This window comes from Eublepharis macularius, chromosome 17 (assembly GCF_028583425.1).
Source record: "Eublepharis macularius isolate TG4126 chromosome 17, MPM_Emac_v1.0, whole genome shotgun sequence".
Taxonomy (NCBI): Eukaryota; Metazoa; Chordata; class Lepidosauria; order Squamata; family Eublepharidae; genus Eublepharis; species Eublepharis macularius.
The window spans coordinates 38866447-38893529 of record NC_072806.1 but is presented as its reverse complement, the minus strand read 5'-3'; the positions used below and the strand labels follow the sequence as shown (position 1 = coordinate 38893529).

General features: G+C 46.7%; 1 protein-coding gene across 1 annotated transcript in view; it reads right to left on the bottom strand.

Moving 5' to 3' along the window:
- KSR1 (kinase suppressor of ras 1) overlaps nucleotides 1-27083 on the bottom strand; it is a 158270-nt gene that overhangs the window by 10025 nt on the left and 121162 nt on the right. Inside the window, exons 9-19 of the mRNA XM_055001393.1 lie at nucleotides 26895-27001; nucleotides 24746-24914; nucleotides 23254-23295; nucleotides 20912-20966; nucleotides 17685-17736; nucleotides 14615-14997; nucleotides 13269-13365; nucleotides 10611-10744; nucleotides 9111-9242; nucleotides 3484-3619; nucleotides 1816-1949 (exon numbers count right to left, since the gene is read on the bottom strand). Coding sequence (XP_054857368.1) covers nucleotides 1816-1949; nucleotides 3484-3619; nucleotides 9111-9242; nucleotides 10611-10744; nucleotides 13269-13365; nucleotides 14615-14997; nucleotides 17685-17736; nucleotides 20912-20966; nucleotides 23254-23295; nucleotides 24746-24914; nucleotides 26895-27001 — 1441 coding nt within the window. The remainder of the gene's footprint in view (nucleotides 1-1815; nucleotides 1950-3483; nucleotides 3620-9110; nucleotides 9243-10610; nucleotides 10745-13268; nucleotides 13366-14614; nucleotides 14998-17684; nucleotides 17737-20911; nucleotides 20967-23253; nucleotides 23296-24745; nucleotides 24915-26894; nucleotides 27002-27083) is intronic.

Sequence of the window (27083 nt, the reverse complement as noted above, 5' to 3'; positions counted from 1 at the left end):
AATAAATGTTTCCTACATAAAGGATAAAATAATAAGGGTTACATTGGTGATAAAATAAAGAAGAGCTAACTAGCTTCTACGTCCTTACATGCTGGAGGTAACTGTAACTGACTAGTGGGCAATGGCGTCCTGAGTAAAGGGAAGAATGTTAATTGCCCCCCAATAAACCTGGTCAGCCAATAATCAATCTTAGATCTGTTTATTAAGCATGCAACTCCCCTTTACCCTGGCGGGAAGAACAACTCAACATCTAACTGGCCATATGCTAACTAGCTGTCTCTAACTAAACACAAACTCTTTCATGACTGACGAGAATGACACTTGTAAAATCCCAACACTGTAGCATTATCACAATCTAGTGTAACAATGTACTAGTTCCCAACTTGGAACAATTTTTGTAAAACTCTCTGGCCTGTTTTGGTCTGGAGTTGTAAGGGGGAAGTGGCAGGCTGCAGGGAGATCCATATGGCATGTAGGCTTCTTCCTTCATTATTTTCTCCTTACAACAACCCTTTGAGGCAGGTTAGACTAAGAGGGTGACTGTTTCAAGGAGCACTGAACTTTAAAGCCAAATGGGGATTTGAACCCAGGACTCCTCTCTCCCAGTATGACACTTAAACTCAACTCCACAATGATTCTCATCACCCTTATCTTATCCATGCTTACTTAGAATATAAGAACCACCAAAATCAATGGGATGTGTTTTCAGAGGCACATGGTCACTGGACTGGTGTGTGTGTGTGTTAAATTCAAGCCCAGGGGTGTGCAATGTGGGATTCGTCAACTGGCAAAATAGCCAGATTTATGCTGATCTGGCATAACCCAGCTATAGCAGAACACTCTGGAGAATCCTGGATCGGCTCTGGGGAGCTGAATGGTGATGACTGGATTATCCGGCTGTACAGCCCTTGTGGAGGAAAAGCAGGCAGTTGGCAGAGGGACAGCAGCAAGCAGGAGAGCAGCGTGAGGCTGGCAGGGGGTGGAGCAGGAGCTAGCAAGTGAGCAGTGGTGTAAGGCGGAGTCAAGCTTCGTGCCCCAACAGAAGAGCGGCGCGAGGCTGGAGGAGGACAGGAGGCAGCGAGCAGAGTGGCTGATTCTCACCCTGCCCCTCTACCCCTCCCCGAGCTCCAAAAGAGCCCTTTAAGCCACCGCCAGCCACCTCTTAAACTCTGCAACTCCAGTAAGGATCACCCCCCCCACCCCCCCGTTCAGTTTGGGAGATTCTCTGGTCTGACACAGGTTCCCTTGCTGTAGTTCAGTTCTGTTGGGCTTTGCTAGTCCAGCTTTCACTGGGAGTGAGACATGCACTGGGACTGGGTTTTGGCCAGGGGTTGCCTTTGCTTAAGGTTTCCCTTTCCCTGGGAAGCCTTGGAAATGTTTCCTGCATTGGAAACAGTGGAGAGGGGCTGGGGGCACCTTGTTCAGGGGCCCATAGAATTGAATTGCTGAAATTGGGGGGGGGGGTGTCTTTAGTGGATAGACAGGAGAAGGTTCCCTGTGAATTTGGTGGAGTATGGTGGGAAAATGTCCCCCCAGCCCCCTGGGTAGTTTCCCCCATAGGCAATAACGGCCAGATCCACCTGGATTAGAGAATCTGACCTGGATTTCAGTGATACCGAATTTTTTGGATATCCCTAAAACCTGGAACAGGATCAGCCAAATTTATTTTTTGGTGCTCACCCCTATTCAAGTCTAGGGAACTTGCACAGAATTTACTTGGCTGCATGCTGGCAGACAGAAAAACGTTTTTTTCCCTGCAAGTGGCTCAAGCAGCCACCTGACAATCTCAGCCCAAAGGCAAGAGCCAATACGTACTCCGCTGACTTCCAGAAGTGCCCTGGATGAGAGAGCCTCCGGTTGAGCTTTGGCAGTTTTTCAAGCATTTCCATCAGGATAGTGAAGCTGGGCCGTTCACTGAGATCAAAAGACCAACACGCCGAGAGGATTTCCTGGAAGGCAACATCGCTGTCAGTGAGTGTGCTGATTCATGCGAGACGACGAACCAGGCAAGGCCAACGTCTTATGAAAAGCTCTCAATGAGAACTGGATGCCCCGGATTCAGAATGAGGCCTGGGGAGACCACGAAACGAGGCAGCAGACTTTACTGGGCAGCAGCTTTCCTTACTGTGGTGTTCTTGCCACTGCCTCTGCACCCGGGAACTGAAGAGCTTAACGCTGCTTCCCTTCTCATTTTCCAGGTATCTTTAAACACAGCAGGACAAGCTGCACATGCCCAGTAGGATTTCCTGAACTCTCAGAGGGGTAACAAGAAGGAAGGCAACCCCAGCGGCATGGTGGAGAAAGCGTCCCAAAGAGCCAAACCCAAACTGTTTTTCATAGGGGAGCTGCCCAGTTCTTCGCTCTCCATCCTGGCTCCCGAGGCAGAAGTCACCTTAGGAGAAGCACCCCCCCCTTATTTTACACACAGAAGGTAATGCCTCTACTGAGACAATCCTTGCTGCCATCCCAACACAGAAAAAGAATGCTTTTTCCAGTTGGTTTTGTGGATGCTGATTTTTACCATCTTTGTTGGCTCTGTCCATGGGCCATTAAGTTTTGGTGGAATGTACAGGATTTATTAAACAAAGGCTTTGCCCTTGATACATACTTCATTCCAGAACTCTTTTTTCTGAGTAATGTATTAAATATTCCTTATCAATACTGAAATATAATATTCCATGCAGTTACTGATGCTAGAATAACCTAAGTTAAGCACTGGAAGAATAAATCTTGAGTTAGCACTGTAGAATGGATAGAAAAAGTCAAGGACACATTTTTGATGGTAAAAATTTCAGTTTTGCAATGAGGTAGAAATATGTTACAATCTGAAAGTTCATGTAAGACAGGTATCAGGAGTAAAGACTGGTTTGTCTGGCTCATGAGTGTATGCATGCCTACGACTGCAAATTGCTTACATTTTTATACAGCCCTCACTCCAAGGACAACTCTCAGGACAACTCTCTATTTTATCATCACAATAACCTTTAGAGGTTAAAAGAGAAGTGCGCTCCAAGGGCACACAATAAGCTTCATGGCTGACTGGGGATTTGAACACAGGACTCCCAAAACTAAGAGGAGACAGGGAACTACTGACATCACCCCGAGTTTCTAGGGGGAAGAATGGCAGATGAACATAAAAGAGATTTGGGTTACAGCGATTACGGAATGACAGACTGGGCCATGAGCACAGCAGGGGCAGACTGGAGGAGGGGCAGGTTGTTCTGTGCCACAGCAGCCAATTAGAGAATAGTAATATTCAATTAATATACCACCCTTCAGGACAACTTAATGCCACACTCAGAGCAGTTTACGAGGTTTGTTATTATTATTATCCTCAGAGAGCTCTGAGAGACACATGACTGACCCAAGGTCACCCAGCTGGCTTTAGGCGGAGGAGTGGGGAATCAAACCTGAAACTCCAGATTAGAGTCCTGCCACTCTTAACCACGACACCAAACAGGCTCTGAGCCTGAGTTCACTTACGCCAACTTCTTTCCCCAGGCTACTTGCAGAGAGGACCTGTTTCATTCCCTCGCCACTCCCAATCTGCCAGATCAGCGCCTCAGCCGGCTGGTTCTTGAAGGGCCACTCTCGAGCCTGCAGCTCATACCACACGGTCCTGGGAAAAACAGAATTTAAAAAGACAGAGGGAATGAACAAATGACTGGCCCAGGGCCACACAGTGAGTTTCGTGGCTGAGTGAAGATTTTGACCTGGTTCTCCTTCATCCTAGACTCGTACTAGCTCTCACTGTCAACATTCGAGGGAGGGAAGTGGGTTTGGTGACTAGCCACATCTTGCCATACAAACCTACCCCCTGTGCTCCAGTCACTGGCAAAGACCCTGCCCTGTGACCAGCACGTGAGCACAAAGGGCAGAGCAGCGCCCAGTGGCACCCAAGCTTTGAACCTTCTTACCTTGGGAGGCTACCTTTCTCCTTGCCTGCCTTCAGAGGCCAGGTCAGGAACTTTTTTGTTTCAACATTTATTACTGAGCAGGTATAGTTTTTCCCCCACGTGGGAGAGGTGTGTTGATATTTACTATTGCTGTTCAAATACATCCAGGCAAGACTAATGTTTTTAATAAATAAGTTATTTTAAAAATGGAGGTAGTCAAGAAAAATAAAACTGGAGTTACACAAGAAGTGAAGCTATGCTGGGCTACAGGGTTAACTTACTCAAGGAAGTGAGGAAACAAGATATTGAGGAAGTGAAGGGGAGAAGAGCTCTCATATACCACAAAGGGACATTTTGGCTTGCAGTTACAAATGCCTGTTCACACGAGATACAACAGTGACAAACGTTATCTGCAAACTCTTTTTGGGCTAAGAATTCAGGCAGTGTCAAAACTATTTCCCTTTTCACTTTCAATTCCCTCATTTAATTTCCTTTTTAGAATTTCTGCCAGATTCTGGAAGTTTTCCAGTATTTCCCCACCCCCATTTCTAATGTTCAGGATCCACAGGAATGAGAAATGCTCGCTCCCCAGACTTAACTGGGAGGCTCAGTTGCAGGCCGGGTGTGTGTGTGTGGGGGGGGCAGGACGGCATGGCGGCCACCCTTTTGGAAGGTGGCATGGGGCTCCCTGGGGTAGCAGGGCAGCCCTTGCCACCCAAACTGCAGCTGGCCAATCAGAGCAGGTTGGCTGGGGCGGGGAGAGGGCTGCAGATCTGGGAGGCTCAGTCTCCTCTCAGGTCTACTGCCGGCCCTTGAAAGAGAGGCAGTCCCCGCCCCTCAGCACTGGGCTCGTGGCCGGCATTATGTGAGGTAAGCGAATCACTTTTTTTTACACCCACTGCCACAGTCCCACAAGAGACTTGACTATAGTTTCTCCAACACACATTTACGGTGATGCTCTGCAGATTCTACAGTGTCACAGTCAGTCATTTCTCTAACTCACAAGGTAATACACTGAATATGTGCAAACACTTCACTGCTGTGTAGGAAAGGTTTGTTAACTATTTCAATTAACTTCAGGGGGCATTACTGGAATCCTGAGTGATCGCAGGTTGCTATTAGTGCATAATGAAGAGTTCTCCGAAAGTGGACCGGAACAAAATGCTAAGCTCCTGTAAGGAATGGCACAAGGCTTGTATTCTGGGAGGTATTAGTGGGCTGCCACTGGTTTCACGTGCTAGTACAGCCAGCGTGGCAGCATTTTCATGAAAAATATTCAGTGGCATTAGGCATTCTAGAGGTGTCTGAAATTCTCGCCATGCTTAAAGTTATAGCCCCTTCTTGCAGTCTGGTGCTTCTGCACGTGAAAATTATAGCACAGTTCCAGCCAGCAAGCTTATCGTAAAGACAGTGGCCTTTGTACATGGGTCTTGGAAAGCAGGAGTTCACACAAAGTGTAGGGAGGTTATACCCCCATATTCCTTCCCCTCCTCAAGGTACTTCAGGAGGATGGGGTGCAGGATCGAGAAGTGTGCAGTCTCTGTGTGACTCAGGCAGGCAGTTTAAGCACACTTTTGCCTAAGGACAAAGCTTTCCAATGCAGTAGGTTTCAAACCAAACAAGCAAAAATCCCTTCCAAGACTTACTTGTTACTGTGGGGCTATAAAATCTGTTAGTTTCAACACAATGCACACAATTCTCACAGTTCCCAGCTTTCTCTTATCCCAACCCTAAGTTACCCTAAGTTGTCTGGGGTGGATCTGATGAAATGTGGGCCCTTAAATGTCAATCTTCATGCCTGAGTGGGTCACGCAACCTAGGCACAGGTTCATCTTAGTGGTCACCTAACTAGTTGTTTTTTAGTGCCATATGTTGCAGGATCTGGAGTTTGCACTGTGGACCCAAAAGGAATCGTTCTTCAGGAACCCCCGGGACAGAGTCAAAACCTGGACCCGTTTCCAGTGAAGTGCAGCATCTGCCCCCCCCCCCCCACAGCTTTAAGGGAGACCCTGGTTCGGTCGCTTCTTCCACCTCGCGAGCCCTCTCAGCCGTGGTTTCTAGTTTCTGGCCTTTCTCGGCCGATGTCCACAGCAGCAGCCTGACCTTATTCCTCCAACATCTATAGGGGTCCCCTGGTACCGGGTGTCCCTTGAGCAGGGCTTGCAGCTCGCCCTGGGCAGTGGGCCTTGGGGCAGTGAAGGTGGCACTCCGGGCCTGCTGTGGGCTAGCATGGCCAAGGTCCAGCCAGGATGGGGCAGGAGGCCAGTGACCGGATCCTGCCCAATTGCCAGCCTTGTTGGTTTCACGTCCATTCTGGGTGGCCGGCCAACGCAGGCTGTCTGTCGGCGGACCAGGGAGAGATGCACTCGGTCTGGGTCTTGTGGTCTCTTCTCACATGCCTAGGGAAATGCTGATCGCCAGTTTGGGGTGGGGAAGGAATTTTCCTCCAGGCCCAATTGGCCTATGGGTCCGGAGGTTTTTCGCCTTCCTCTGGGCATGGAGCAGGGGTCCACTGGAGGAGGGGCAGGATCTTTCAGCTGCCCATTTTTTCCGCATAGGTCTGGCCCCCTCCACAGGAGCGGGGTGTTTTCTGGCAGCAGGGTTCCCTCCTACAACTTCAGATGGGCTAGAAATTGCATTTGTGTTTTCTTTCTTTCTAGTTGCCACAGGTTGATGCAAATTCGTTCACGGTGCACAGCAGCAGGTGCTGAATGGTGCCCACGCACCATCACCGGGAGGAAGGAAGCTTGTCCAAGGCCGTCAGCCTTGAAGGGGCTGGATCCTGTCTAAGGCTTCAGGCTGCAGCATATCAGGCCATAGAACAGTTTATGTACCCAGACATCTGCAGAATGGAGGCCTGGTCCTGGCCTGTGGAGCACTCCTGTCCAGCAGGGGTCTGGATTGCAGGTTGCGGATCATCTGGAGTTGATTTGCCTTGTTGGTTTGTAGCTCTAGGAGCTGGGCAGGAGCCATTTTGTGGCTCTTGTGGTGATTGGAACATTGGGCACCGATCTGTTTGGGGGGAAACAGGGCCCATAAGCTCAATTTCCCTATTATGGGAATCCCCTTAAGGGGTCTGGGGAGCGTGGCATGGCAGGTGCATGCCCAGCTCGGCGGCTGTCAGGTCTGCCTCACTCCCAGGTGTCAGGGGATGCTCCACACGGGATGATCCACGTACCATCCCACTGTCATCTCATGGTTCCCCCCACCTCAGCCTGGGTCTGAGGGGGCACGGTGGTTCTTCGGCTGGCAGGCGGGTCAGCTGATGCTCGGATCTGTGCCCCATTCAGCGCCAATGCTCCTTGTGTCGCGGGCTGGTCCAGGAGCGAGGTCAGAGTCCATTCCAGAGTCCAGATAACAAGGTCAGGCAGTCCAAAGATCAGTTAACAGCAAGTCCCAAGGGCCAGGCAAAGGCAGAGTCAAGGCACGGTCCAAAGGTCACAATAGTAAGGCAAGCGCATGGCCAGGTTCAGTGGAGTGGCTGCAGCAGGAACAGGATTCCAACGTGTTGCTTCCACGCCTCTTGGACTTCTGGGGCTGGGTTCTATAGGCAGGCTGGGCTCTATAGGCAGGCAGCCAGCTGCTTGGGAGCTATCCTGTGCTTACTTCCTCGTCGCTCTCCACAAGCAGCTGGAGTCTGGCCAGGAGGCGCGTACTTTGCCGCCTCTCCTGCAGCTCCATCCGTTGCTTTTGTCTGCGGCGCTCTCTGGGTGAGGCTGGAGGTCTGGGCGTCCTTGGCTGTGCTCCACCAGTGGTGTTGGAACTGGAGGGCGGTGCTGCTGCTGGCTCAGCTGCTGGCTGAGGGCTTTGGGCAACTGGTGGCTGGGCTTCACCGGTGGTGTTGGGGCTGAAGGGTGTTGGGGCTTCTGGCTCAGCTGCTGGCCGTGGGCTCTGATCTGCCAGCCGCTGTTCCTCCTGATCGCCGGCTTCTGCTGTATCGGAGCGGGCTTGGCTGGTTACACGAGGCTCCTCTTCTCCCGAGGAGTCCTCACCTTCACTGAGCCCCACGACACCTTGAGCCATAAATCAATGAAGTTGGGGCCTCTTTTAACTCCATCATACTTGTCTGTGTATTTTGCCACCTTGCCCCCTAGCTCTCCTCCCCCCCCCCTTGCGCTGGCCTGCAAAATAAAACATGCTCAGGGAAAATATTTTCTGATGTTTTTCAGCTCCTGAGGGAAGAACAGCAGAGCCACAGTGGGGGAGCTGTTGCTTTGCAGCCCATTTTAAAACAGGAAGTCCAAGTCTTCAGGTATTCAGATTTTTTTAATTTTTAAAATATATTTTTTTAGCCCAAATGGTCTACAAAGTATTAAGAATAAAAAAACCTAAAATCAACATAAACCAATTCACTATGACATAAATAAACCCAGATCAGTACAGAAGGAACAAATCTCAAAGCAAAACATCCACAGGGTGAAAAACTGAAGTGAAGACGCGCCAAATAACGGTGGGAACAAAGCAGATCTGCTGCCTTAAGAGCAGCAGTTATCAAACCGCGGGACAGGAATCCAAACAGGGTTTGTAGATGCTTTCCATATTTTTGCTTTTTTACTTGTATATGCCATGAAAATTCTGATTTTTCTTCTAAATAAAAACATTTCTTATTATAACATTGTACCTTTGGAATATTTCAGACTTGCCTAGCGCTGCTCACGAGAAAGACCACCGACGGCCTCTTCACCCACATATCCTCTGTTGTGGCCTCCCCCTGGTGAAACGGCCTGCCAGAGGCGGTCTGGGTTAGGCCCCTCGGCCACCATACCTCTGACGGCAAAGACTGGGGAGAGACATCTGGTAATGACTTAAGTGTAGAGGCAGGTAGAGATGCAAGAGAAAATTATTCCTGAAATATCCTGGTCTTCCGCCATCGAGAGTTTTGAAGGTTAAAAAAGCAAGATTTGATCTGGTTGCACCTCAAAGACCAACTAGATTTCCAGGGAATGAGCTTTCGAGAGTGAGAGCTCCCTTCATCAGATATCTGGGGAAGGGAACCTTGACTCTTGAAATCTCATACCCTGGTATTTAAGGTGCTACCAGACTGAATATTGCTCTTCTACTACAGACCAACACAGCTACCCACCTAAAGGTTAAAAGCAGCACCCTGAACTGGACCTGGAAAGCAAGCGACTCTGCCACTTGCAAGTTGGTCCTCCTACTTTGTGTTTCTCTAACTACCCATCATAGAAACGGAACAGCTTTCCCCATCCTTACCCAAAAGCATAGATGTCGGCAGCCTTGGAGAAAGGCAGCTTATCTTCATCCTTCCCTGGAGCCATCTCGCGCACAATCTCTGGGGCCAAATAACACAACCAATCGTGGGGGAGCTTCAGTTCATTCTCACGCCTGATGCCAAGAAAAGGAACATTACAGTATCTATTCTCCTGTGCTCCACAACCTAAAACTCGGGAGCAACAAACCAAATCAGTACATCCTTCACTGCTGTACATTTCCAGCTGGAAGAAACAGAACTTGTGCTGGAATGCATCACTCATGAAGAAGACCTCAGTGCTGCATCACATTTAGTCACTGCCATCACTGCCACGACATTTCCCAAAAATACGTCTCCACCTGCACCCCAAATACCTTTGAGTTTATACTGACGAATCTCTCATTTAGAGGGACCTAGTAAAGCAGATGGTGCAGTTTTTCCAAAGCTAAGCAACCTGGTCAGTCTCTTTCATGGAAGACCTCCAAGAGCCTTCTCAGATTAGGGTCCAAGGGTAGGAAATACTCCCCTGGTTCGGGGGGCAAAGCACACACCTGGCACACCGAGGGTCCCTGGATCAGTCCTTGGCATCTCTAGTTTGATCTGAGGACCAAAACAGAACCGACTTCCCTCTACAGGCTCAGGCAGCCTCCATCTGCACCAGGACCACGAGAAGGGGGCTTAATTCTTTTGCCCATCTAAACGGGACTCTCTGCTCTGCTAGCCTCATTTTAAAGGACGCGTCTTTTTCCTTTTAAAACATGATTTCTTTTCTTTAAAATGCTAATAGAGCAGAGAGACCCGTTTCCATTCACAAAACTGGGTGGAGGCTGAATTGTCAAACAGCCGCTCCCCAAATCGAGGCTGCACAACTTGTGTTTTATGGACAGAGGGAGATTTTTGTCTCTATTTCTGCCCTCGGGTCTGGGGAAGAACTTCTCTTTGCACAAGACTCTTGAGAGCTGCTCCCTGCCAGAGTAAATACAGAGCTAAACAGACTATTGGTGTGACTCACTGAAAGCCAGTCTCATATTTTCTAACATGCCCAGTGACGTGAGAGTATACTTCCTTTAGTTAAAAATTAAACACCGTTTTGGTTGCAGTCAACATCCAGACTAGTGTTCACCTTCCACTGACTTCACCTGGAGAGCTCAGAGAGAGCTCAGCGCTTGCCCTCTTGGAAAGGAAGAAACAGCAGCGCTTACACGACGTATTCCAACTCTGACTAGAACATACCCAGGGCAGTATTTCCCACACAGCTGGCACAAAACAAGGCCGTGCTGCAGAGAGGCTCTTAATTTTCTAGCTGTCCCCAAGGGACCGAGACATTCAGCTGGGAAGTTCTTGGGACAAGGTCTTGTTTTCTTGTCTCTGAAGTGTTGTGCATATTAATGGCTCCGTATAAATAGAAATTTTTTTTGCCAGTGCATAAACCTACGACTCTGCTGTAGGTAACTATACTAAAACTTGGAAATGCTATGAAGGGGAAGACAAAGCCCAATTACCTTCCCTCCTGAACCACGCCAGAAATCCCAAACAGGCCGAAGTCTGTGATCACCACTTTGCCATTGTCATAGAAAACATTCTTGGACTTCAGGTCTTTGTGTACAATTCCTTTTGCATGAAGGTACCCCATGCCCTGAAATAGAAAGAATGTAAACAACAGGTTTCATGGCCAAATCTGCCTCTCTCCACCGCTGCCATTCAACACCCTCCTTTTGTAGATCACACACTATGCTTACACCTGCCCCCATGACTCTCAGCTGCTCTTCCCATTTTATTGGGAAGGAAGGATGCCCAAAAAGTATTTGTCTGAAGACATAAAAATCCACTGCAAAGGGAATCCAGGCCCCATGCGTATGTATCAGTGACTGATAGCTGCATGCACAAACTGGCTCCATTGAAGAGAATTATGAAAGGTGTTAGGGAAAGACACGGAACTTCCGCTGGTGCCATCAAATCTGCCCTCAGCAACAGGAACCGCCAGATCTGAGTCTAGTAGCACCTTAGAGAGCAACAAGATATTCAGAGCATAAGCTTTTGAGACCGAAAGCCCCCTTCTTCGGATACAGGAAGAAAAGAGCTTTGACTTTCAAAAGCTCATGCCCTAAAAATCTTGTTGGTCTCTAAGGTGCCACTGGACTCAAATCCTGCTGTTCTACTGCAGACCAAAATGGCCGCCTGCCTGAAGTCAGCAATAGGAAGTCCTCCACGTGCCCTTCTGAGCCAGCCCCGGAGGCAGTCTGCCCACTGGGCAATTGCCTGGGGCACTAGGGGCACCCACAGGAGGCAGCCCTGCAGTTCCCTGGTCCCAGTCCTGACCAGCCCCAAACTTTATGCCACATCCTCTGGCCCACACCAGCTTGTTCTTGTTGCTTTGGTGTCTATGTGGGGAGGGAGAGAGAGAGAGAAACACAGCAACATCAGTTTTAAAAGATCAGGGATGGGGGATGGATTGGCTTTATTCCAGTGGAATCTGGTTTGGCTTCCACTGACTGCTCCTCCCTTCTTTGTGCAATATGCCATAAGGCACAAACATTGTGGGGAGTGCAGAGTCGCCTGCTCTGCAGCTGTACTGCAGTCAAATCCAGGGGGGGGCAGTCATGGGCCAATGCCATCTCAGAGCAATTGACACTGGGCGAATTTAACCCCAAATCCCACAAAAACCAGGTGGGGGGGGGGGAGAGAAGAGATATGGAATGCCAGAAACAGCAACTCCTAACATGCCTCTTTGGTTGGCATGGATGTATGAAGATATACAGGGTCACCCCATTGCTCCATCCTCCTGAGTAGTGCAGGGGAGGGGCTGAGGCTCAGTGGTAGAGCATCAGCTTTGCACACAGAAGGTCTCAGGTTCAATCCCTGGCACCTCCATTTGAATGGACCAGGTAGGAAGTGACGTGAAAGGCCTCCACCTGAGACCCTGAAGAGCCGCTGCCAGTCGGAGTAGACAGTACTGACCTCGATGGGCCAGGGGTCTGATTCAGAATGGGGCAGCTTAGTACCTGATCATGTGTGAGTGCACACTCTGACTAATGAGTGAAGGCCTTTCTTGACCATGCTAGTTGGGAGCCTAAGTGGAGACACTTAGACGGCAGGTTTCTAACACTCTTGCGCACTGCAGACTGGGGAGGGAGGCTTGAATTGGCTGCCTGGCCTAAGGCCACTTCCTGAGTTTATGGCTGCAGCAACATTTGAGGTGGCTGATAAGGAAGTTTGGTTTTCCCTTCCCCACACTTCTCGGACAAGAACACTCTCCTACCAGGAACTGCCGTTCCCCCACCACCCCATCAGAGAGAACGAAGAGATTTCCCCGCAGCAGGAGGCAAAAAGATGCCAAGAATCCCACAACTGTCTGCGTTGCAACAGCTGCAAACAAGCCTGTGAGCCAAGGAGAAGCAGAAGACTTTGCACAACTGGAACAACAAATCTTGCACACCAGGACTGGGGATTTGCCCCAGGTTTTACACACGCACACGCACACACCCACACACAGACTGCCTACAAAAAACATGATTTGGATTGCGGATTTGTGACATGAGTGGAGAAGGGGCTTCAGCCTCCCCTACCCCCGGTACCATTTCCCCTACCTGCACTATCCAGCCCATTGGGGAAACCTACATGTGCAATTGTAGATTTCTCCAATAGTCTAAATGAATGCCCCCCTCCAAACACTTCCGGTCAGGAAAACAGTACAGGAGGGGGCAAGGCTGCAACTCCTCCTCCACGCACACCATAGTCCCAGTCTGAACCAGGCATGGTGCGGCAGGAACGAAAGAGAACGTGCAACTCCTATCTGACTGTTACATGGGATGCAGGGTGGGGACTCCAGACTCAACCTGTATATTCCCACAATGTATGAATCAGCCCATTATTACTGCTGCTTTGGCAACAAGGTGTCACAGTTTTCCATGCTGGTGGAACAGCAGACCGTCCCATTAAACATTATCCTAGAGCTTCATCAAAGTCTTGAAAAGCCAGCCTAAGTCTTTAAAAAGTCTCTACCAGCCTTTTGAAAGAGGACATGGGAAGGGGACACTGGGGGGGGGGGGGTTGCCTCCCGGGGAAGAAATTCCACAGTGGAAAAACATCCCATTTACCTGGCCCAAAGGAGGCTGGGCCTGAGCTCACACCATGTCAGTCTTACACACACTGCTTCTCACCTTGATGATCTCTTGGGCTATCTGCCTCGTCTTGTTAATATCCAAAGATATTTTTGGGTCCCTTACAAATGAATGAAGTGTCCTTCCTTTGCAGAAGCTAAAATAGATTGGAAGACCAAGCAATCATTAAGGCAGGAAAAATAAAACTGGTTCTTCATATTTTCTTCAGACACCTCTGCCTTGAGACTGGAAGGCTATTAGAAGGACAGAAATACAGAGTCTGAAATTCATCCCAACAGCACACCAGAAGAAGAGAGGACATAATTTTCTGGACAACTTTGTATACTGGGTAACTATATTTCACATATGTCTTTCTGGCTAGAAAATCTGGATGGGTTTTGCTGCTTTCTTTTAAAGTAATGCTACCGGTTGTTCTTGGCTCATTTCCCATCTCTTTGAGTTTCAGGAGGCAGGAAAAAACATTCCGTTCATTCGTGCAGCGCAGGTGTCTCCCCACGGTGCCCCCTGGTGCCCCCTTCCTTTCCCCCTGAAGCAAAGAGTCCCAGCTTTTCTCCATCTCCTTGGAGCAGGAGGCACCACACAAAGGCCCAGGAGGCATGGCCTTTACAGCTGCAGGGAGCGCCCCTTTGGAGGCAGCTGTTTCCGTTGTAGGCAGAAGCTTGGCTTGGCACCTCCCAGCATTTTGTGATTGGCCCCAGACCTCGTGGCAACCATTCTGTGGTGGTGCTCTTTCAGTGTCTGCAAAATCCCCAAAGTGCCCACAGGCTCAACAAGGCTGAAGGCCCCTGGGTCAGAGGAGGACTACGGAGACCAGAGTCCAAAGCCTCTCTCAACCTACAGTGAGTCTTCCCAGGAACTCTGGTTGTGAAGGGCTTTAAAAACAAACAAAATTGCAAGTATCGCTGATTTAACATTTTTTAAAAATGTACAGGGATACCTGGGGGCAAGACCCTGGGTACCCCCCTAGCAAATTCTGCACGCTTAATGATATAAAAGCAGGCATCAAAGAGTACAGGAAATGTCTGAGGAAGTCTGAGCAGTGGGAGGCAGGGACAAATAGGATTTTCTTTGCAGCCCCTGGCCCTCATGTATACAATGAGCATCATTTCATACAGTTTGCAAAATTCATCTTTTCTTTGTACAGGGTGGGTGAGGCAAGACAACCGTGATGTAAATTTTTTCATTTTTCTTAGCAATGCACACACAACTCTGGTGTATTACCCCTGAAAACGGAGGCTTTGGTTTCCACTATTCTAAGAGCTACTAAAAGGGAACTTAAAATGGCTGAACATGTTAAGAAAGCCCTTTGAGATCTAGACTGATACAGGAGAGAGATGGATTCGGGATAGATTGAAATTCTCTATATACGTCATTAAGGTCCTTACCTAGTAATGATTGCTAGGTGTGGGGGGTTCATACAAGCCCCCATGAAAAGCACCACGTTCTCGTGTCTGGTCTGCCTGTAATTCATCACCTCCTTCTTGAAGAGTTTCAGGTGGTCCTGATTGTTACCGTCGATTTCCAGCAAGCGGATGGCGACCTCCCCGTGCCATCTCCCCCGATACACTTTGCCCCACCGCCCTTGGCCAATGGGGTCACCCAGTTCAATCTGCTCAAAGGGGATGTCCCACTCCTGTAGGTAGACGCTTGTCTGGCTGGCCTTGCGGGAGATCATCCCTCTCCAGCGGGTCAGCCCACTCCGCAGGTCATCGATCTCATCTTCGTCGTCTTCCGCCTCTGATTTGTTTGGCTCAGGGTCTTCTGCTTGCTAGAAAAAAAGAAACAGGTGACAAAATTCTGTGACTGATGGAGGAGCAACTCCTGAACTCACATCTGGGCACTGAACAGACCCAGACCAGCTAAGGGAGCTACACTGTAACTTTCCTTAGCGTATCCTGGGATCTTGCAAGGTCCCTTCCATCCACCAATAACCCTATGCCTCCTCAACTTTTATACAACACTTTCTTTAAGGAATGTATTTAATTGACATATAGTCTGCTTTTTTTTTTGCTGAGGACTCACCCCTCCCACCATCCAACCCTCTAACCACTGCACAACTTTAGGTCTTTTAACTAGGAACCCCCACCCCTACTTATGGCTACTGGGATAGGCAAGTTGGTATTTCTGAGCTGCATATAAAAGAACTTGATTCTCGAAAGCTTATGCTACAATAAAATTGGTTAGTCTTAAAGGTGCTACTGGACTCTTTTTGATTTTGATACCTTACTGTTGTTATACTTGGGTATATTTGGCTCAGAAATACGAAACCGAACACCCCAATATGGCCACATGGGTTCCTACTAGACAGGCTCTCCCAAAGACTCCCTGTGGTCGCCAAACAAGTAACTGAAGCTCCTCCTCCAACACCACATCCCATTGGCCATTGAGCCTCTCATTCCCCCTCCCCTCTTCTGCCTGCCCTTGGAAAAACAAGTCAGACAGCTTTAAAATGACTGGCATGGTGATGATCCCAGTATAAACCCAAATAATTCAAGTATATTCTAGAGTCCAGTCTCAAATATATCCAGAAATATTTGAGTATGCTGAATATTTAACCGAATAGTATCTTATTTGGGTATATTCAGCATACTCAAGAATACCAAACCACGGCTTCCCAAATATACCAAAATAATTTGGGTTTATGCAGAAATTGCTGCACCAACCATTTTAAAGCTGGCTGGCTAGTTTTTCCATGCCGCCCCCCCCCCCGGGCAGGCAGCAGAGGGGGGGGGCAAGTGAGGAAGGTGGGAGAGGAATGCGAGAGCGAGTGACCGATGGGAGGTCATGTTGGCACTTTAGTAGATTGGCCAGTCACCGAGAGTATTTTTTAAATTCTTGCAAGAACATAAACGAAGGCTTGGCTAAAAGACGGCCTGGCTCAGAGAAGACCCCATTTTAGAGTGAGATTTCTGGAGAGAGTGTTGTTGAGTGCTCGTGTCCTCTGGTTGCTCGTGAGTCTCTACCTTTGAGTTACTCTGCTGCTGCCTGCCTGCCTGGAGTCTGGACCACCTGAACTGCTGCCTGCCTGGAGAGGAAACTTGAGGAGAGGGCATGTCCTGAAGACCTGGTTTGAGAATAATCTTTTTTTATATTTAAAAATTAAAATGTTACTGTCTGTGTTTTCCTGGGGTTTTTTTTGGGGGGGGGGGGATTAGCCTTTCCTTCGAGTTCCTTTTAAAACTTCCTTTCCTTTAGTCTTTTGTTTGGGGGTGCATTGGTTTTAAATTAAAGTTTTCTCTTGTTTTTTCTTTAATAGGTAATGCTTTGGTTGGCAGAGAATTTTGATTTTATTTTTCTGCTTTTTAATCCTTACAGGTTATTGGGGGGGGGCAGGGTGTTCCTGTGTTTTTCCCTCCTTGCCTTTAGATTGTGTTCTTGTTCTCTTGAGTTTAATATTTAAAGAAGTTATGTTGTTGTACCGCTTGTTCTGTTTAAGACTTGTTGCATTTGGGGGAGGGGCAGGATTTTGTGCTTGAGTTGTTGTTCTTCTGTTTGTTATAGATCCAGAGGAGTTAGCTGTGTTAGTTTGTAGTTGCAAAATAGTAAAGAGTCCAGTAGCACCTTTAAGACTAACCAACTTTATTGAGGCATAAGCTTTCAAGAACCACAGCTCTCTTCGTCAGTTGCATCTGATGAAGAGACCTGTGGTTCTCAAAAGCTCCTGTTTGTTGTTACTGATGGGGGTATTTTTTTTTTAGTGTTGTTAACTTGTTGATATTGGAGGGCATTAGTTTGCAGTAAAATATTTAGAGTTGGTTGATTGTTGTGTTGCTGCTCTCTGTGGGAGGAGCATTTTTATTGTTAACTTGTTCTTGAGGGGGCATTAGTTTGTAGTTCAGTAGTTAAAGGGTTGATTGGTGGTGGTTGTGTTGCTTTATTTATTTATCTATTTATTTATTTGCATTTGTGCCTCACTCTCCTTGCATGCAGGGTCAGAGCGGCAAACAACAATTAGACACACTAAAATCCATTACATATAAATTACATTAAAAACATACATTACATTATAGTAACACATAAAATCTTACAAATCATACAAATGCTGCTGTTGCCATTTTATTGGTGGAGTTCTGGGGAGCTGCTCTGAAGAAGATTTCTTGTTCCTAGGTTTTAACACAGGTGAGGTGTGGGCCTTTTTTCAAAAAAGCACCAATTAATTTTCAGTTTGGGGACAGAGTTTCCCCTGAAAAAGGCTTCAGTAGGCATTAAGAAGAGGGCAGGCAGTGTTGTTGTCAAATAAATAAGATTAACTAGTGCACACCCCTAAAAGCTTCTCACCGTCTATCCAGCACTATACTCGCCCCCCCCCACACACACCCTCACTTTTTGCTTTGCCAGATTTGTGGTACTCTCTTGCTTCCACTTCTAAGTTTGGAGCAGAATCTTTTTTGTTTGTTTATATTACCTTACAAAGTGTCGCATTCAGAGATAAGACAAAAAGAAGAGAAAACTCACCTCTGTGTCACCTGCTTCAACTCCATCGGTCTCTGGATGCTCATCAGCTCTGCTTGAGAAAAAGAGGGAGGGGAGTAGTAAGATGCTATTGCCAGTTTGCCACAACTTACACTTAGGACAGAATTGTGAATCTGTGACTACCAACAGCATTTGGGCTTAAGTCTTGTGACCTCTTCAGTAGGAAAGCTCAGAAATACAGAAATGGATTGAACCTTATCAGGTCCAGCCACCTGGAATCTTGCCTACAGCTTTCTTTGCAGACACGTGCCCCTGGACATATAGCTGAAAGTGACGGAAAGAAACGTTCAGGCAGTCCTCCTCCTCCTATATTCCTGGTACGGACAGCCAGATAGATAGGGAAATATTGCACTTTTTCCTACATTAGGATTTTCTGCAAAGGCCCTGCTGCATGTTTGCCCAGCGTCAAAGGTGCAATGGGTAAGTATATGGAGTGGGACTTTCTCTGCAGGAGCGCCAAGACACTTAGGGAAGGGGCCTTGGTTTTATCCTCCCTGTTTTTTAGATGAATGGTTAAAACCATCCCTTTTTTTGGCAGCATTCAATTATCAGTTCCCTCCAAAGATTTTTTTCCCCTGATTTTCCCAGCTTTGTAAAAGTTTTATTTTCTGGATCATTTTGATGGTATGTCGGGTTTTTAGGTATTACTTTAAAATTATTTTTCATTTACTATTTTCTGGTTTGGGAGCCATTTGATCAAAAAACAGAATAGAAATGTTGAAGTAAAACACAAACAAACAAAGATGGCATATTTTCTTGCCGGTTATCTTTGCATCCAAGCTGTTTGCTACTTAGCACTCCCTGTTTGGGAAAGCAGGTAGACTTAGAAGCAACTTGATTTGCTTTGAAGAAAAAATAAAACACACCTATAGACAAGTGCTCAAACTGAGCTTCCACAGTAAACTGCATTTTCTAGAATATTCTATAAAGACTTTAAAGATAGCTGATTTAGTCTACCTGTTGAGTGCTTTGTCTCCAGAGACCACAGATTTTATTGAGAGCTATAGCAGGGTAGTAGTTAAAGGGCTGGCTTAGGGTCTGAGGGACTTGGGTTTTGAGTCCTCATTCCACAGTGGACACTGTGAACCTCCCTCACAAGATTGTTGTGATGATGAAATGGAGAGGAGAATGGATTTCGGTTTCGTTTTCCCAGCCATGTTGGACGCTCCTCTCCGCAGGTCCGGGAGGAAACGTCCGAGCAGCCTGACCGGGCGGTTGACTCGCGAGGGTTAACCCCCAGGACTCCCAGTGAGGGAGCAACGGTCCGGAGCGCGGCGGGAAGAACCCCCTGAAAGCAATGCAGGGGGTAAATTGCCCGTTTGCTCCAACGGAGGCCGGCAGACTTGCGCAGCACATCGCGTGCTGCCGGGCCATGGAGAATGGCAGTAAGTAGATTTAAGGTGAAAACCTGTAAGTAAGCGAATCCCTTCTGATTTCTAAGCGTATGCGAAGGATTGGTGGGAGTTGAAGCTAAGAAGGCGCGGATTTCTTCCCCTTCACGGAGTTTCGGAACTTAGCTAGCGCCCCCCCCCCCCCAAGATGGCGACGAAAAAGCAGAGCCCTGCGATGAGTAAATTGGTGATGGCGATGTTACAGAGGAAGGGGGAAACCCTGGAAGAGATGGTCAGGCGAGCGGTCTTTGAAGCTATGCAGCCCTTTGTAGCGAAGTTAAATGAAATGGGGCAAAAGGTTGATTCAGTGGAAAGCGAAGTGAAAACCATTAAAGAAACAGCGTCTGGAGCAGAGCAGTCTGCACGCGAAAACGTAGTACTCATGAAAGCAACAAGTAAAGAAGTGAAGCTCTTGGAGAATCAAATAATAGGATTACAAGTGGACCGTGCCCAAACAGTACTGCGTCTTCAGAATGTAAAAGAGGAGCAAAGTGAAAATTTAAAAGATTTGGTATCGGAACTTTTGGCGTCATTTGCTAAGGCAACTAAAGTAGAGTTAAAAAGCGATATTCTGGAAGTCCGTCGGACATCTTCAAAATATGCAATGAAGCATCAGCTGCCTCGCGAGATTATTATTGACTTTTCATCTAAGAAGACTCGGGACACCATCTTATATAATTCGTATAATGTGGACTTGGACTATTTGGGCAATAAGGTTAAGATATTGAAGAATGTTCCATTTTTGGCTCGTAAAAGAAGATTTAAATATAAAAGACTTGCGGCTTTCCTGAGGAAATGTGAAGTAAAATACAAATGGTTGTTTCCGGAAGGCATTTGGTTCAGATACAAGGATCAAACCTACAAGTTAACATGGGAAGTACAGCTGAGGGACTTTTTGTTTAACCATCAGGAGTTCCAGCAAGAAGAAAGTCCAAAGTCTGAAGGGGAGAGTGGGGGGGAGGAGGGAACGAGCGCAGCTATTGTAGCTGCGCAGAGAGAATTAAGACCGAGACGCCGGGGGGGGTGGGGAGAAGACCTGATCCTGAATGTAGTCTGTATTGTATAAGATCTACCAATCTGATAGCATATTAGAAAGTTAACTTTAAAGAAAAATTGCAGTATGAAGGGAATACAAGACATGTAGATGTAGTGTGTGTTTTCTGTTTATAAGTTGCTCTTCCCTTTTCCCCAGTCCCCTTTTTTCCTTTATATTCCTGTAGTTTTTTGTAGTTTTTTATGTTAGAAATTAAAAATAAAAATTTTTTATTAAAATTTTTTTTAAAAAAAAGAAATGGAGAGGAGAATGATGTGACCTGTTTTGGCTCCCCATCTTTGGAGAGAATGGTGGGGTAAAGTAAGTAAATAAGTAAATATCTGTTTTATATGTTTAGATTATCCAGAGACATTTGGAGAGCCTTTTGATCCTGCCTTTACCTTAAGGGTGCTCAGGGCTCCTTCCCAATTTTATCAGCAACCCCGTGCATTAGATAAGGCTAGGTACAAACATGACACACTCCAAGTCAACCAACAAGCTTCCTAGCAGAGTGGAGATCTGAACCCGGGTCACCAAGATTCTAGTCCACCACTTTAATTACTACACCGCACAAACTCTTGTGATCTATGCCATTCTTAAACTGAATGGTCTCTGCAGCCAGACCAGTCCACAACCCAGTTTTTGGACTTCTAAGCTAACACTGGGCTATTGCAGAAACCCACGAATTCTGGCCAGTAGTCCTGATAATGTCCCAAGGTAACAATTTTGGGGTAGCTTTTCTTTTACAATTCCATCACAACAGACAAGAGCAAACCCAAACTTACTTATCTTTTTCTGTAGTTTCAGGCGGCTGCATTACTTGCAGAAGACTGGGGATTTCTATAGAAAAACATGAAAAAGATTGACATTTGAAAGTACATTTTGGTATGTCATCTCTTCAACTATGAAGGTTTTTCTCCCCTTACATAACCCAAGTAACATTCATCAAGATGTGCTTAAGCCATTTGAAACGAAAAGTATGTGCGGAAGAATCGATCAGTACAGCTCCCTTGGGACTATATTACTTTAAAGTGCAGATAAGGACTCACTGGATGCTCCCTGCATGTAGAAGATCAGAGTAAAACAGCCTACTCTCACTTGCTAGCTTTCTATATGTACCAGGACTAGCTTTTTAAAAAAACCGTGACTGCAACATGCAAGTCCTCACCCTGCAGCAGGGCACTCCCTTGAGCCTTGCTCTGCATTCTGATCGCGCCGAGCAGCTCTCTCATGAGTGGGAAGGGCCGCATTTGTGATGAAACCAGCCTGCTCTGTTTTCCTGGACCTCCTTATAATATCGCACAGTTATCAAGCTTAGGGTGCACAAAGACACAGGTAATTCCTGTGTCTTTGACAGAGGAAAGCTTATGGTACAGTAAAGTTGGTTAGTCTTAAAAGTGCTGCTGGACTCTTTTCTATTTTTTTTTTTTACTACTGTTGTCCAGCTTATTTCTGTGGCAAGGAAACAAAACTTTTCTCTCATGAAACCTATTACAAGCTTCCTAAATTTTTCCTTTGTTTCCTGAAAAAGACCCAGAGCAGAAACCAAGTCATAACAAAACCACTGAATAGCAGGTGAGCGAAGAACCACCAACACTCTTAGCATTACACCAGACCGGTAGACAGAGAAAGACCTTTCCAAAGACCTATTACCATTACAGACCTCTTGGTATTGGAGGATTGTGCAATCTGTGAACTGCTGTTTTAATGAACTGTATACTGTTGTTTTTATATTTGTTAGGCTACCCTGTGTGCTTTTATTTTTGGTTGTAATCTGCTCTGAGCCTGCTTTGGGGCGAGCGTAAGATAAGTTCAAATTAAATAAATAAATCCTGTAACTGAAGATGTTGGGATATTTGAATCTTGGAAGATACAAATGCAAGCCATATACTATACTAATATGCTATTTCCCTCCCTTTTTTTACCAATGTTTCTACTATGTGCGTACTCAGGTTCAATATTACAACTTAGGTTTATCTCTCGAGCATCCTTGGCAGAGCCTCTTCCAAGCTTTGCTACATGAGCTTGTTCAATGGACGATATTCATGACTTGAACCTGGACAGTCAGTATGGAATAGTGGTTAGAGTGTCAGATTAGGATCTAGGAGACCCAGGTTCAAATCCCAACTCTGCCATGGACGCTTGCTGGGTGACCTTGGGCCAGTCACACACACACAGCCTATCCTACCTCACAGGGTTGTTGTGAGTATAAATGGAAGAGGAATGATGTAAGCCACTCTGGGTCCCCATTGAATAGAAAGCCAGGGTATAAATGAAATAGACAAGCTGGGGAACTTATGTGCCCAACCATGAATTCTGCCACTTACAGGAAGAGACCCAAAGTGGTCTTCAACATCATTCTCCTCTTCTCCATTTTATCCTAACGCTCACCCCATGAGGACTGAGAGAAAGAGAGTGACTGGTCAAAGGTCGCCCGGCCAAGTTTCCATGGAAGAGTGAGGATTTAAGGTTGGGTCCCCCACATTCTAGTCCAACCCAACACTCTAGCCACTTCAACACACTTTCCCCACCTACCCACTAGCCATCTATTTTGGCCAAACAGGGCTTGAGAATCTCCTTGAGCTTCAGTCCCAGAAAGTCAGAGTCAGGGAAGTTTATGCAGCCTCTGATGTCCTGCCAGAGATGGCAGTTCGGCTGCACTTGGCTCAGCAGACGGCAAACCCTGCAGCGCTGGCACAGATGGATGACCAAGGAGGGATACTTGCTTGGTAGCCAAGAATCAGGGCCAGAGGGAGAGTTTTAGCGAGGATCAATTTTAAGAGGGGCTTTCCTGGCACTCTCTTTGCTGGTGTTTCAGCAGATGGTGACCCTTGAAAAGACAGTTCTTTGGGGGGGGGGCGTTATTCTGTAAGCTTGTTGTTGGCTGATGTTTTATAGTTTTGTTGGTGGAAGACGATTCCGTGGACTTCGCAGCTGTTTTTGATGGCACTATAACACAACAGGTATTGAATTAACATTGTACAGGAAGCAAAAGAAAGGTTTGATTTGTTTACACAAGCAGGAAAATAGTTTTGGTGCAACATGCAGAAAAGAGTGACTTTGTGGGGGTTGGGGTGGACGGTGTGCAGATCAGTGGAAATGGCGCCTGTAGGTTAGAAGAACTCACCTGGGAAGATAAACTGTTGTCTATGCTGAATGTAGTAGGCAGCTTTTTAAAAGGAAGGAAGGAAGGGGACAGCAAAAAAAAATCACAAGAGATTAGCATGTGAGAAGATGATGTCAGCCATTGCCCCCACAAATTGAGTGGTTTAATCCCAAATCATAGTTAGTAAGTTATCATCAAGAAACCCAGAAGCAGCTGAATGCACATAGGAGATTGCAGCCAGATCAGAAAATTATCTGATGTCTTCATATGTAAAAAGGCAGAAGAGAAATTATCTTAGCATCAGTCAAATAAATCTAATCCTGTTTCCCATCAACCTTGTCTCTCTCTCTGGCTTTTGTACTGTTAACCAGGCTGCTCTAAAACCAGCAATAAAACAGACTCTGTACCTGTCACACAATCACACTACCTCTCCCAAACCCACTTCTTAAAAACAATCGATGTAATTATTTTGTCAACTGAACTGAATACTCTGTGTGCGCATGTTCCTACTATTTACCAGGTACTATCTCTTATTTTCTGGCGACTCTTTTGCCTCCAATTTTGGCTTCTGGAGGACGCCTGGTAAAAAACAAAAATGTCCATGTGTCACTAGAGGTCTCTTTCTTCAGAGTTCTGTTCGCATTTTAAGTCAGGTCCACTTCTGTATCCCAAGCCAACCAACATGGAACATCAGCAATCTCGTTTGGGGCAGATGAAGATATGGATGATCCAAGTATGGGACAAACGTGGATTGGTGTAAGGAGAGTTCTGTATCTATTCAGGACAGCGGGTCTCATAGTACGGTCCAGGACACAAAAGTGGGGTTCCATCTCCCACAGGAGGGTTGTGAGGCCGGAAATGAGGAGGAGGAGGAGAAGGGGGGGAGCGAACTGAGAGAGGCCTGGGAAGGCTTAGTGGCAAATTTGGGTTTGTTTCCATATAAATGTGCAAAATGATCATGTCTATTGCTATGTGTAATGCTATACATACTAAATCTGAAAAATTACAAGCTTGTTCAGTGTGAGATTCTTGCATTTTAGTTGGGGAGGGGTGAAAGTAATATGAAGTTACCTTGCAATTGGGCCACCCAAAGTAGGATAAATTAAGAAGTGGGTCCCACTTTAGGTAGTTTGAGAAACACTGGCTTAAGGGGCTAGTCTGTATGAGCTTGAGGTGCACTTTCACCTTTTGATTCTCTAAGATCCATTCTTTAATGCCTTTGAATCTTCCTTGTTCATGCTCTGTAGCGCCTTTCCACCCTACCTATCACCACACCTGGGACATCTGTATCCTGGACTGTAAATGGAGATTAGATAAATTTGCCAATAATCCTTGGCAACAAGGAGAACGCAAATTGTGAGAAGGCAGTGGTGAGAAAAATGCAAAATACATTGCATAGGAGAAACATTTGCAAAAGTTTTCTTGACAGGTTTTCTTGCCAGAAGAGAGTCAATGTTCCAGAGAGAGTCCTCGTTCCTCTGTTTTGCCTCTGAGCTCTCTCAGCACTAAATACCTGGGAAGTTGAACCGGCTGTCCCGCTGTCCCATGGGAGATGGGTTCGGGGGTGGCGTTGCACTGGGAGGATTGGAAGACTGGAAGGGCGCTGGAGAAGACGGAGTGGAGGAGGTGGTGGACGACGGGTTGCTGCTGGAATCGAGATGGTTCACTGCTGGTGGGTGGTCCTGAAAGTCAGCAAAAGCAGACAGGATTTTCCTCTGGATAAACCAGCGTAGTGGGAATGTGCAAGTCTTGTCTGAGTCAGCATTTCTGCAGAACCCCCTAAGCTACTGTCCACATTCAGCATATGGGGCGAGCTGTTGCTCAGAGGTACACGCAAGCTGCCTTGCTCCCAGAAAGTCCCAGGTTCAAACCCACAGCAGTTGCAGTCAAAGTGGGAAAGGTCTTCCTCTGCCTGAGGCATTAGAGCCCCTGGCAGACAATTATGGACTGAGGAACCAAAGGTCTGGCTCAGTCTAAGATGGCTCTTATGGGTTCAGTGTGTAATGCTTTGTGGAAAAAAGTCCCATGCTGAATTCTGTCCAGGATGGTCAGAAGTCAGCCATGAGAGGGGGCACAGGCACAGCAGGTGCACGTGTGAATCTCCTACCTCCTGCTTTTAGACCCAGGCTGCAGTCACACATCATTGGACGGTGCTCTGTCACACTGCTATGACAACCATTGGCAACTAGATTACCCTGTATGGACAAGTCAATCCATTTGCCAATGGTTGCTCTAGTGTAATGGTGCAGTAATGTCCAACAGTGTGCAGATGCCCCTCCCCATGTGATCCCTGCTGAGTAACCAACCAATTCTACACCATGAACAAGTGTTGGGAAGAAAACAAGCCTAAGCATTAGGAATCACTGTCAGAGGAACATTCTATGCTTGTATGAGAGAAGTTTGACGTGAGCTGATAAAATCACTATAAAAAGCTTTAGCACAACAAATGCACTTCTTTTTGCCATTTAACCTGGAGTATGGCCGAGACGTCTATGAACCTTGCCTCCCTACCACTGACATCTCTTCGCATCCACACTCAACTGGGTGCCAAACTGCCATCTTTGCGATCCTAAGCAAAATTTCACCCTTCCAAATCCAGACCTGACTTCAAGTGACTTTTCAGGCGTAACTCTGGTTAGGACTGCATTGTAAGTCATGGTGTTTCTATGCTGGTTGGAATTCTAAACAAGTGACAACAACAACAACAGCATTCAATTTATATACCGCCCTTCAGGACAACTTATTGCCCACTCAGAGCGGTTTACAAAGTTTGTTATTATTATCCTCACTACAATCACCCTGTGAGGCTGAGAGAGCTCTGAGAGAGCTGTGACTGACCCACGGTCACCCAGCTGGCTGCAAGCGGAGGAGGGGGGAATCAAACCTGGTTCTCCAGATTAGAGTCCTGGGCTCTTAACCACTACATCAAACTGGCTCTCTGTATTAAGACTCAGAGGAGTTAGCCCTGTTCATCTGTAGTAGCAAAATAGAAAAGAGTCCAGTAGCACCTTTAAGACTAACCAACTTTACTGTAGCATAAGCTTTTGAGAATCACAGTTCTCTTCATCAGATGTGTGATGAAGAGAACTGTGATTCTCGAAAGCTTATGCTACAGTAAAGTTGGTTAGTCTTAAAGGTGCTACTGGACTCTTTTCGAATTTGTATTAAGACTGTATTTGATGGATTTTCAAAATGAAAGTGTTTAAAAGCAAATCCAGTATTTGCTGAATGCAGAAGGCTGGGACCTGAAGATCAGCTAGTCAAAAAAACATGCAGGGAGGGATAAGGGTGTCATGGTTTTATTTTCTTGGCGGAGAGATGTTCTTCCAGCTTTCGGTAGAAGAGATTTTTATTTTATGCGTTAACTTGGAACAGGAAAAGACAGGGAGAAAGTAGCTGGGGTGGCCACGTTATCAAATAACACCCTATTTGATAGTGGAGTTTGCCTAATTATGAATCCAGACTAAGCTCTAGTCATCCAACGTGTATCTCCAGCTCCCCGGAGCAGCCCTCCCTTTTTGTCATGGAATGCATTAAGCATAAGGCATATGCAAGACACGTCCAGGGCCTGATCATTCCACAGCACCGCCATTTTGTCATCTCCGTGGCCTCTAAACTACGTTTTACTGCATTCTAATCTAAACCATTTTTTTTAAAAGTACCTTTTTAGTTAGTGCTTTTGGAAGAGTCCCAAACTGTGGCTCCGAAGGTCTGTCCACTGGGTTATTGATATCGGAAGGGACAGATTCCGTTCGCCTTAATCTCGGCACTACTGAAGACAGATGGAAGAGAAGGGAAAGAGGAACGCATGACATCTGGATATTTTCCATTGCAACAAAATCACTAGGAAT